This window comes from Melanaphis sacchari, unplaced genomic scaffold (assembly GCF_002803265.2).
Source record: "Melanaphis sacchari strain LSU unplaced genomic scaffold, SCAv2.0 Contig8_pilon_pilon, whole genome shotgun sequence".
In the NCBI taxonomy this organism is placed as follows: Eukaryota; Metazoa; Arthropoda; class Insecta; order Hemiptera; family Aphididae; genus Melanaphis; species Melanaphis sacchari.
Genome location: NW_020271635.1, coordinates 2,011,917 through 2,024,585, shown reverse-complemented (window position 1 = coordinate 2,024,585; position 12,669 = coordinate 2,011,917). Strand labels below are relative to the sequence as shown.

The 12,669-nt window shown below is 27.5% G+C and overlaps 2 protein-coding genes across 2 annotated transcripts in view; one reads left to right on the top strand and one right to left on the bottom strand.

The window, feature by feature from the left end:
- The window catches only part of LOC112602538 (calcitonin gene-related peptide type 1 receptor-like), a 62,298-nt gene extending 60,705 nt beyond the window's left edge, over positions 1-1,593 (top strand). The window contains exons 8-11 of the mRNA XM_025350660.1: positions 508-699; positions 828-1,071; positions 1,152-1,292; positions 1,501-1,593. Coding sequence (XP_025206445.1) covers positions 508-699; positions 828-1,071; positions 1,152-1,292; positions 1,501-1,569 — 646 coding nt within the window. The 3' untranslated portion in view covers positions 1,570-1,593. The remainder of the gene's footprint in view (positions 1-507; positions 700-827; positions 1,072-1,151; positions 1,293-1,500) is intronic.
- The window catches only part of LOC112602540 (calcitonin gene-related peptide type 1 receptor-like), a 99,660-nt gene continuing 88,420 nt past the window's right edge, over positions 1,430-12,669 (bottom strand). The window contains exons 7-10 of the mRNA XM_025350661.1: positions 8,716-8,933; positions 3,123-3,411; positions 1,628-1,824; positions 1,430-1,565 (exon numbers count right to left, since the gene is read on the bottom strand). Of these exons, the coding sequence (XP_025206446.1) occupies positions 1,666-1,824; positions 3,123-3,411; positions 8,716-8,933 (666 nt within the window). The 3' untranslated portion in view covers positions 1,430-1,565; positions 1,628-1,665. The remainder of the gene's footprint in view (positions 1,566-1,627; positions 1,825-3,122; positions 3,412-8,715; positions 8,934-12,669) is intronic.

Sequence of the window (12,669 nt, the reverse complement as noted above, 5' to 3'; positions counted from 1 at the left end):
TAAATTTACACATTTACATTAAATTTTACATTTATACATATACCGGGTTGCATAAAACCGTTTCTTAAATGTATTTTAATGAACATTTTTATCGAACCATTAAATCTTTCTATTCAGCTATTTGGATGGCACAAATAGTCGAATAAAAATGAATCGGTTTTTAAACATGATGCCAAAGTTTATGTGTAAGTTTGAAACTCATCACAAGAAAAGTGGTAATAACTCTTCTAGCTGTTTTAATTTGAATATAGGTAATAGAGTAGAGTAACGACGTGATAAAAAATTGAATGACTAACAGTAATTTAAAGAGTCGAAATCGGACCATTAGTTTAATTAACTGGTCTCCAATAATCTAGTGATTACATGACACTATTGAAAATTAAATTAACGTTTAGTGGGTGAATACATTTTTATTCATTAATCATCGTGCTATTTGTTCAATGAAGTTCATGCAACCCAGCAACAGCGTTTCAATTATTCATATATTTATTTGTTTTTACACATTAGCTGTTGGATACACGAATCTCTTTACTCATGGATATTGTCGGGCCCGGTCTGCTTGTCAATGTTGGCTAACCTCGTATTTCTGATAAACATCGTCAGACTACTGCTAGTCAAGTTACACGCCCGGCAGATCACCATGTCCAGTCCAAAGCACGCGGCGCCCAGGGAACGGACGCAGTCGTTCAGCCTCCGAAGGTGAGTAAAGTCTCGATCCATAAACCGGACCGATATCTTTAGCAAAGACAGTTAACAGCCCGGTATCGTTGTTATAAATATTTTGAGCTTATAAACGCAAATACGAGTCATGCCCTTGTGTCCAATAGCTTCAAACGGAACAATTGCAGTGTGGACAGCTATGATAAAGCACCGGCGTCATCGAGTCGGACAGGCAAAGCTGTCCGGGCTACACTCATTCTGATACCGTTACTCGGGCTTCAGTACATTGTGACACCGTTCCGACCGGAACCCGGTACTTCTTGGGAGCCTGTGTACCAAGTTACATCCGCAGTAGTCGCCTCGGGCCAAGGCTTGTGCGTGGCGCTGTTATTTTGCTTTTTCAACGGAGAGGTGAAGGCGCCGACAATGTTTATAGTATTAATATCAATTGATCTTAGATAATAATAGTTTTTATGTTCTGTTACGAGCAGGTACTTTCCGAAATGAAAAAATGGTGGAAACACTGCTGGATCAACAAAAATAGATCGTGGAATCCTTGCTTAAGAGCCACGTCTGTCTCCTCGCCGCAAAATCACCCACGTCTATTGGTGACTGAAGACCAACAGACCCAGGTGACTTTATAACTCGTTTTTTTTTTTTTTTTTTTTAATTCATAATATTTGAAATATTTTCAAAAAACTGAATTTTGAAAAAATTAGTAAAAAAAAATAGCATTTTATATAAAAAAAATTCACTGCATATGGTATAATAGTAATAATATATTGACGAATGACTGTATTCACTATTGTTTATTTAAAAAGTTTTAATTTTTATTTTCAGAGGACTGGGAGCATACAAGTTTTGCCGCGAAAAGATTCTGCTGAATGTTTTCAAAATGTTCAACTCTAGAACACACAAAAAACGCGTTACGACATTTATTTTATTTTTTTCCTATACAATATAATACGTGTAATATATTATGATATAATGTTTTTCTGTCGCCACTCAGACGATGGCGTCCCTTATCTGCGATTGGACTGGTTGTGTAGTGCCCGTTACGTTGGTGTGCGTAGTGCCACGTCTCTTGATCCTCCGTATATACTTGTGAAACGCTCCATGTACGTCAACGTTGGCAAAACAGAACAACACGGATACACAGAGGCCCTGCAGAACACGACAATAAATGACACGGTTAGAAAATGACAGTAGTAGTTGCTATAGAGGTGTGCTCAGATATTCTCGGATTTCCATATATAATCAGCCATCGCGGCCTGGATGTCCATGTAATTATATTTATATTGATTTAAATTTTGAAAAAACTCTAATTTTTGTACAATTAGTCTTTGGTTACATGTTTTTTTTTCATGTCATGACAATGTGTTAACTTGAACGATGTTAATTGGTAAGTGGAGGTTAAAATATTTTTGCGTTACTTTTACTTTGGAAAATCTGAGCACATCATCATATTCGGTGTTGGGAAAACAATTTAACTTTATAAACAAGGCTTATTAAAACCGAACAATTAAATTATAATAAATATAACTTATGAATAAGGTCATAATATAATATAATAATAATTTTAAATACATGTTTTCTCTCTTTAATATAAAAAAAGTTATTAATTTATTATTTATTTTTTTTATAATTGTCGTGGAATAATAATAATAATAATAATAAAAAAAAAAATGATTGAAAAAAAATACATGAATATAGTTGAGTATTGAAATATAAAAAACATTTGAAATAAAATATCAGATAGGGTTGGCAAAATCTATGGTGGTAGGCGAGTGTAATGAGCAGGGGACAAATACCACTATTGCTACTATTGATTAATAAAAAATAAAGCTAAACAAATATAACCATGAACAATGATTTGATATTTAATCACGAAGTTTAATATTAATTTTACCAACTATTATTTTTTTTATAGTGAAATTTTTTAATATTGATAAATTTACATTATCCTATAATTACTATTAGCGAATTTAATGAAATGTATAGTTATGTTTATATTATAGTTTATAATAAATTTAAAATCAATAATATTTATAATGACATTAATAAATTAATCGTTAGTATTTAATCATAGAGTTTTTTACCCAACACCACACTCACGTGGTATCCAATCATATAGATACTAGATTTATGGGTATGGATCGGTCTCGTACCTCATGGGTTTAGGATATTCGTGGTCGTGAATTTGTTTCTTCGTCATAAAACGTTTTTTATTCACTTGAATTCAACGACGAAAAAAAAGTCAATAGTTTCAAATAAGCCCAAACGTTTCACGTATTATTATCATATCCATACTCGTTTACTTAGTATATTATAAATATATATATATAACTCGTATTGGAGTAATAATAAATATGAATAAAATATATAATATTATAATTATTGTTGAAAAAGTATTAATGGTAGTAATTAAAATACAGGTGTGATTTCGTCGTCATCTCACTCACCTGGGTGGACACAAGTATTACGGAAAATATTTGATAAACTGTTTCTATGGTGGTCTTGTGCTTGGGCCTATACGGTATGAGAATGTAGTGTATGCCAAACAACGGAACTAGGATCAGAGCTGCCCTGACCGCCTTACGGACGCCGATTGGCGCCGGGTTTGTCGAATTTCGGTGCAGTTTGGTCAGTAGCACCCGCATGACGTTCATCAGGAACAGTAAGCTGGTCAGTATGGAGGCGAAAACCGGTATAGTCAGCACCCACTGGCAGTGGCTGTCGTGCATCCAACACCTGAAATATTATTATTATTATTATTATTATTCTTAGGATTGGTTTTTTTTTTTTTTTCGTGTCGTAAACATAAAATATAAATTATTATTACAATTTGTATCGCAGTTTGTGTTGATGCTATATTATATATTATATAAGTACTACATTTTAAATGATAATGCGTTAAAAATTTCGATTTGTATTTGTTTTATTGACTACAATGATGAGTAATTTATTCGAGAACGCCTTTAAAACTATTTATACGAAATACATCATTATTGTACACACATATTCATTACATGAATACAATCGCACCAATTCGATTACAGATATAGATGGCAAAGTATGTTGTATGTTATTGCGACCTAGTATTTAAGTCCTTCTCTTTGTACAAAAAAATTGTTTAAACTCAACATCAGAAATGTTGGTTTATTCGAGTTCGCCCTATATTATTTGGTATTGATACGTGTTGGGGGTATAGGTATTCATATTATAATAAATTACAATTAACTACAGCAGGGTCTCGTCATCCAAATATTGGTTAATCAGAACGGAATTAAGAATTATTACACCCAAATTTTAGTCAGCTGAAGATGAGATTTAACATTGTCATTGTGGGGCGGGGGGAGGGGGGTTAACTGCATATCGTCACCAAAGATTTTTTCGAGGAGGAGAAAGATGATTTTTTGCTTTTTAAAAAAAATATTTACTTTAAAAGTCACAAAAGCGTTGAATATGTCTACCTGATAGCTGAAGATATCGTTGAAAACTGTGAAAAACTAATGTTTTTCAGATATTTGAAGCAAAAAGTAATTAATCAGCATAAAGAATCAGTGTTTAATAAAAAAAATTTAAAAAAAAAACTAAATATTTTTATGCAATTTAATTTAATGATAATAATTATTTGTAACATATTATCACTTTAATTTGTAGGCAAAAATAAATTTTAAAATTTAAATTGCATTAAAATGTATGTATTTATTTTTTTTAAACCATAAGTAATACAAACGACTTTTTACCCCAATCCCGTTTAGATTAACGTGACTCTAATGTAAAATTATATGGTTGTTATACTCTGACGTTTTGCCAACATCCAATATTTATACTGCATTACTTATAAATCCATGCAGTGATACGTTTCGATAATTGTCATGAGAAATGTTAGTGAACGTAAGATAAATTATGCACCACATGAAGTATAAATAACAATAAATAGTGATGTGGAATTTAACGTTATTATTATAAATGTGTACCTTTAAATTATATTTAGTGTATTAAATGAACCTTCAACGTTAATTTTAAATGTATATTCAGGGCTCAGAATTATACGCATTTTATGACATTGAAATTGTTTATTTATAATATAATACGTATAGTATTAAAAATACAAGTTCTATTAAAATTGTGGAAAATATTGTTTTTATATGAAACAATTAATATTGAATTTAATATCCATAATTTACATCAGGTTTTAAATATTAATTAATGCATACAGTTCTAGTTTCAGGAAATTATATTGTTTAAAAAGTTTAAAAACTCTATATTATGATATGTAATTATGTTAATTTAAATAAGTATTAAAATCCATGTTGACCACAAACATTTATTCGTTTTATATGAAGAAACTGTGTGAAATTCATATTTTAATTATTAATTATAATATTTTATGATATGCTTATAACAAATAAATAAGTACTATTTCGTTTCATTTAGGGCTCAAATCAAAATGATTTTGGTTTTCTTTAAGTAAAAATAAAAGCATACATGAATATAAGTAATTTAACTAGATATCTGTTTTCGTTACAATACGTATAAAATAAAATAATATTAATACATTTTTTGAGAGAATTTTTTTGTTAATTAATAATTTATAATAACAAGTACATTTATATAGCTATATAAAATATGTAATGTATACTTGGAAATACGTTACAGGCACGCTCATCTTATTTTTAACCATTATCTGTAGGTACACAAAACCTATAATTAAAATAAATTGTTTTAAATAATATTAATGAGTATACTTGATAGCTTTGTTACCGTATTGTTATATGTATTGAAACTCAAATGGTAATTTTTTAATTCTACTAGTTAATATCGTGATTCTGATAAGTTTTTTTAATCTTTGGTTATGTATCAATATTTGAGCTTATAACTTCTGAATATTACTCTAACAATTTGTGTATTGACAATTATAATCGATAACCGATTATTGAAAATTAAAAAAATATGGTATAATACCAGTATGCTTAGATAATCAATTGTGTTAATTGTGATTAATCAGTAACAATTATTAGAAAAGATGTACGGTTTAAAAAATATAAAATGTGAATAAATTATTAATATAAATTTAGCTATTTTCGTTAATTTTTTTCGTTTTTAAATGAAACGAGCATTACATGTTTAATAAATCACTGGTATTTATTATTATATGATCGATAATATTGTCGATGATGATCGAAGTAGATAAATTAAGTTATTTAATTTGGATAAATAGTATGAGTTAATCCGAATCACGCGAATCACGTCAATCGTCATATGTGAAAAGTTATTGATCATGATATATTATAGTTAATAATAATCATGTTATCTGTACTCGTATACGTTTAACCGTCTCGAAATTCAGTGAAGTAGTGACTTATAGTTGTATTTTATATTTGTAGTAGCCATTAGCCAGCATAGAAGACATTACGTAGAAAAATGAGAAACCAATTTTTTATTATTTTTGTTTGGTCATACTGTAAGTGGGGTATTGTTATTGCTATTGAATTTAATGTACGCGTTTTTAATAAATTCTATATAAATACATTTTATAATTTATTTGTTTAATTACTTGGTTTGTATTTTATATTTTTAGACTACGATGTACTACGTATTTTCACATATGAAATATTAAAATGTATATTTTTGGTGTTTGAACAAAAATAAGAATTTGACTATACTCGGTACAATCAATGATATCCATGTTAAATATATGTATTTATAATAATATTATATTTTTCCACTTAATTAGGAATGTCATAAATATAATGTTATAAAATAATTAGTAACAACGTACCTACGCAGTGAAATGATTTTTTTAAGGTCTTCAAAACAATCCCCACGTTCGTTTTAACCGGGTTATTATTTAACTTATAAATTTAAATACATAAACATAGTTTTATTAATATTATTAATGTACGCAATTGGCTGTCTTTCAATTATAATTCTTACGTCCGCAGTTTGTATAATATGCTCACAATTTATTATTAATAAAATCTAAATACACAGTACGTGTCACAGAAATATTATGTTACGTTTAAAAAATATTTTATAATTTTGTATTTTTTATTGATAAGAAAATTCTAATACGCTTTTCAGAATAAAAACATAAATAATTTGTAATTTTTATAAAGCAAAATATGTTTCTCTAGTTTATGAACAATAATAATCCAATTTAAGTTAGGAATCGTCGTACACCGTTATTTAGAGTTTCCTTTAAAATTGAATCGTTTATGTGACGCATAACAGCTGATAACCCTACGATATTTTTGTCTAAGTAAATTGTTAAAAGTGGAAAAAAGTTTAATAACCACTATTTATTTAATATACCCACATTGTGTAGGCATTGAGTGAATTCCTTTTATTTTAGAGAGCACCGCTTTTTTACAATGTATAACCGTAATATTATTGTCGAAACGATGTTTTAGATGAAACTATTATTTATGTTAACTAATAAATAGACTGACCACTGACATATTATGTTATTCTTTTAATTAAACACACACAAACACGCACGAGAGCGTGCGGAAATGAACGTTTTTCTATGTGAAACCACTAAAACATTCTTTTGATCGTGTTCACATAATATACATTAAGTTCATATTATACAAACATACGAGTATATAATTTCACGATAATTCCTCTCATAATTAAAACGTGAAATACTACCTAATTTGTGTGCCTATAACGTACGCCTATTATATTATTAAGTGGAGAATTCATTGTGATGGAACCCTCTCCCTCTTTTAAGTCCTGAGCTCCAATTTACATAAATTTGTTTTGTTTAAATTTAAGGAGATATTTTTGCTTTTTTTATACAATTTTGAAACACTGAAAAATTAGAAATTTTGTTTCTGTGCCTTAATATACGCAGAATTCTAAAACGGCCAATTATGTATATAATTACACCATGTGAATATTTTAGAAGCTAAAATATTAATTTTCATTGAACATTTAACATAGATATGCAGATTCTAAAGGATAAGTCACGCGTTATAGGTAGTTCTACCTGCTGACAGAGCACGTATGATGTTGTACGATGAGTAGGCGTTTATTAGGACGGGCTTTAAAATATCCTCGCATCGTGTCTATAAGTTCATTCACTGACATATTATTATAATGTGTTTTGTATATTTTCGATAGAAAAAGTGATATAATTTGCAATTAGATTATCGTTATTTCAGCAATAGTCTTTACTTCTCGTAGAACAAACCAAATAGGTACGCATATATAATGCGAGTGGGCTAATATTATATAGTTTATAATACAGTCAACTCTTGATAATTTGAAGTTGATAGGACTGTTGAAAAACTTCGAATTAACGAGAATTTGAATTGCTGAGTAGTTCAAAATAACGAGAGGATAAAATAATCGAATTATAGAGAGTTGAGAAAATTATTTTGTTTTTATTATTCTACATATTAATTGTTTCAGTAAATTAGGTGGTACATACTAGAGTTATTAGAGTTATCGACGACTCGACGAGTTAAATTATGATTAGAAACGATTAAGAAATAAATTTATAAAATGATAAGGTTCTTACGATAATATTCTATAGTTATCGAAAATAATAAATTAAGTTTCTATACGATTGTATTGTAAATTATATACAAAAAGATTATAAGAATACAGATAAAATACATTTTGTGAATATACTTCGAATTTCTGAGCGTTGAATGAATGATACTTCGAATTTTCAAATGTTAGTGGCCAGTTTTCCTAAAATTTAATTTCGAATTACCGAGTGTACTTAAATACATTGTTTTCTTTGAATTACCGCATGATTTTCAAGGGACCGAGTATTTACTTTGAATTACCGAAGGTTTGAATTGAAAGGTCCGGTGCAAGAACCAGCTATGTCCACTTTTTGAAATTGTTCAGGAGAAGCAAATAACCAAATAATTTCATTTTTAATGGAGGTATCAATATAGTATATATACATAATTACATTCCCCATATTATCGAGAGTCGATTGTATAAGCATTTTATACGCAAGTAAGTATTAAAATTTCAATTGATGGGAAACGATGGATTTTTCACGTTTTCCGATGGGGTTCCACTCACTGCGTGGTGTCTTCAGAATTACTCCTCCACGAAACATACAGAACGGTAAGCACTGCGGGCGCACCCCAGCCGATAGCGTAGAACCAACGCATCGCATACACGTCGTTGACGAACACCACCACCAATGCCATGTGCAAGTGCAGTCCTTCGCAGAACATCCACATGTAATTAGCTACCATAAAAAATTGTAAAGCCACGTGTAAAGCCCGACAATATATCTGAAAAATAAGTCATAAACGATAATTATTCAAAATAGTATATTATATAGCTATTTTGAAAACTAGCTACGTTTAAAATATTAATCAAGTAAAATATCAGCTCTGGCTTATTAATTAATTATACGATTCGGATCCCTAAACAATAATGTTTTATAATTAGGCATTAAATATTGAATTTTAATATTATTTCAGGCACCACCGTACATCGTACGAATAAATTTAGATGTATAATATTAATTTTGCCGTTCAGTAAAATTCTTTGCTATAAGATATTCTAACCAGTCACACAAATTGTCATCAATCAAACAAAAATCAACGCTGTGACAAATATCTGATGAATATCGCTGAATCTCTTTCGAAGGTGACGAAATTAATAGGTATATATAGTGATATGTAATTTACATAGTCCGTAGCTGATTTGTGTACATGTTTGGGTTATGGTAATAATATAGTTAATAAAATTGTTATTTTCGACGCACTTGTGTTGTGATTAAATCACAAATTTACACTAGATTTCTATCAAAGTTTTATTGTTTTGTTAAGTTAAAGGCTTTGTCTATAGTAGACATTTTCTCGTATTAATCTATTTTGTATATTACGTCAACGTTACATAATTAACTTACGCAAATAACGTTGGTCTATTGTGGGTTTTATAGAGCTCTTGAATTGTATTGTTCTCCAATATTTCAATACATCTATAGGAATATCAAAAACGTGCAAAGGATTTTTCGGTTTATTCCAATTAATATTCTAAGTAGGACGATGCTGGATTGAAGACGTAATTAAAAATAAATTATTCAATCTTTTTTTTTTAAAAAAAAAACTTATCAATCAATTATTTGTAAATGCTTAAGATTTTTTGACAGAAATATTTTCACGATTATACGGCAGTGAACAATCACCTAAGTATTTAAAATATTTTTGATTTTTTTATAATGTAAAAATATAAAATTAATTATGTTTGAATATACACTTTTTAATTATATCTATAGATCATAATGATGCGAGTATTTAGTACTTGAATTCGATATCCAATGCTATGTATTAATATATTATTGTAAATGTAATTCACTGGAATACTAATTTTTTTTTTTTTTTACAAGAAATTAATTTAATATTTATAAAACATAAAATTAAAATAACATAAGTGACATGTTGAGGAAGAAACCCATTGGTAACACTTTTTTTTTACTTATTTAATAGGTCTCTACACCATTTACGCTTTAATCTGTAGAATGGGTTTTTAAAAGGAGTAGTGATGAACATGTGGTATATTATTGAGTATTTGTATGTGTTTTTAAATTTTGGTGGAAACGTTTATACATTATTTTGATTAGTTCAGTGATAGTACTTATTTTTATGTCGTCGTATAGAGAAAGGTTTGAAACGTATTACGGGGCGTAAGTTAGAACCGCAGCGTAATTGATTGAAATGCCTGAATTGGCCTGGTATTAGAAGGTTTGGCAGGACCCCAAACTGCAATTCCATAAGATCAAACTGGTCTTGTGATTGACTCAAATATATATATAAGTAGTTTTTTTTTAAGTGGTATTTTGGAATTGAGAAGAGGATGAAGATGAAGTCTGTTGTTAGCTGATTTTATTTTTTATTTTAAGTGAGGATCCTAGGTTATTCTCTTATCTAATATTATGCCTTAGTATTTAATTTCAGTTTGAACAGGGATAATGATGTTTTTCATAGTTAACTAAGGGCATTCTTGGGAAGATTTTTTCCACGTGAAAGTGATTTGCACAGATTTTTAAGTATTTATTTTGATTTTTCACTTTTTTTGCGTTAATTTTATTTGTTCGATCCTGAAGTGTTTCCAAAACTAAGTTAAGATTCTTACGCGGAATAGCAGTGTTGTCAGCTTATGTTGCAAGAAGGGTATTAGCGGATTAAAGAATTTCGGCTGTCGTTCTGATTATGTATACATTTATTACACCTATATGGGTACATTTTACTTATATATAATATATTATCGTATTAGGCGTTTTACTTAATATTATTCCTTACATATTTCCTATATTGTAATTTTATTTATTTTATGTTTAAATAATATAAGGTAAAATATACTACAATATAATTTATTATTATAATTATTATTATTGTGATTATATTATTTTATTTCTCCCTTAAACAGTCATTTATTTTTTTTTTAATTTATAAATTATAATAAAATGATTATTATATTGTGATCATAAAATAAAAATTTATCCTTGGATGATATTTTCTATGTAATAATATTTTATTTTTAAGTTCATTAACATTCATAATATTCTTAAAAAAATTATCCAGAAGTCTGCATGATTGTTGGACTGTAAAATTGGTTTCAAGTAATACATCAACTGTTGGTTAATAATAATATGTAATAAATATTTTGTTGTTATTATTATTATTTATGTTATTATTGATAATTAAGTAAATAATATGGAAATTTATATTTCAACTAGACCGTTCTGTTTTTATACTATTTACCATCCATTCATATTGAGGTTATATAATGATGTTGCTCGTCGATAATAATATTCTCGTTAAAGACGTTAACAACGTGATGACCCATAAATACATTTTTGTATCATATAGTGTTTATCCATTTGTATACTTAAAATAATGCACATACATAAATAAAAATAAAAACAATTACAAAAATCGATTGAATTTCCGTGAATTTCTGTACATAACAAAATTTTCTATTTTATCGAATTAAAAACTGTATTATAGCGTAGGTTTTTAATTTTCAATTTTTAAATATATATTTATCTAAACGTAAATAGAAAAAAAAAATAGATTAAGACAAAAATGTCCAAAATAGCATCAAAAAACTGAAGTATTTTGAAAGTATCATCATAAATAAAAAATTTAATTAATTTAAATATTGTGTACATATTTTAAGTTTTAACGTTATTAATTTTTTTTTTTTTTTTTTGACTTAAAATAAACAAAACAAAGTTTTTTGATTATTTTTAAAATTAGGTACTTATCAGTTATTCATCATAATCCATGTTCAAAATATGAAATTGAAACATTTTTAATTCTCCAAAACTGATAACACACACAAAAAAATAAATAAAACACTCTTATAATTGTAAAACAATTCATCAACAATTGTATCACTCTACTCAGAATAAAATATACTTAATGCAATATGTTGTATTCGAATTTAAAATTAACAATATTTTATAGATGGAATACATTATATTTTAAACTACGCATAGATGTACTTATGTAACTTAAAAAAAATCATAATTGATACTTATTATTTAATTAAAAATATATTTATAAAATACTTGGCATTTAAATATGTGAAAATTATTACGTATTTTAATATTTCTTTAATATTATAGTGCTTATCCGTAAGTTTAGAAATTAAGTTTAAATTTTTTGTTAATTACATAAAAAAATAAATAATATAAGTTTATTATTTCAGTTAAATAATTAATTAACTAATTTTTCATTAAAACAAATATTTCTTCATTTTAGTCATCAATAAAAAATAAAAATAAAAAAATACTCATATAATAAGCTATAGAACCTTGTACTCAATAAATTATTATGTAATTTATTGCTAAATATTGTTTCTTTTTGTTTACAATTAAATAAATTTTATATTTGTACTTCGATATTTTGATTTTAACCAATGTTTAACAAATTTGTTCAGGTATTTATTTACCAAAGTTTGTTTTAAACTAGTTATTGGTCGTTTTTAATTTTTATAATAACTTTGTCATATAGT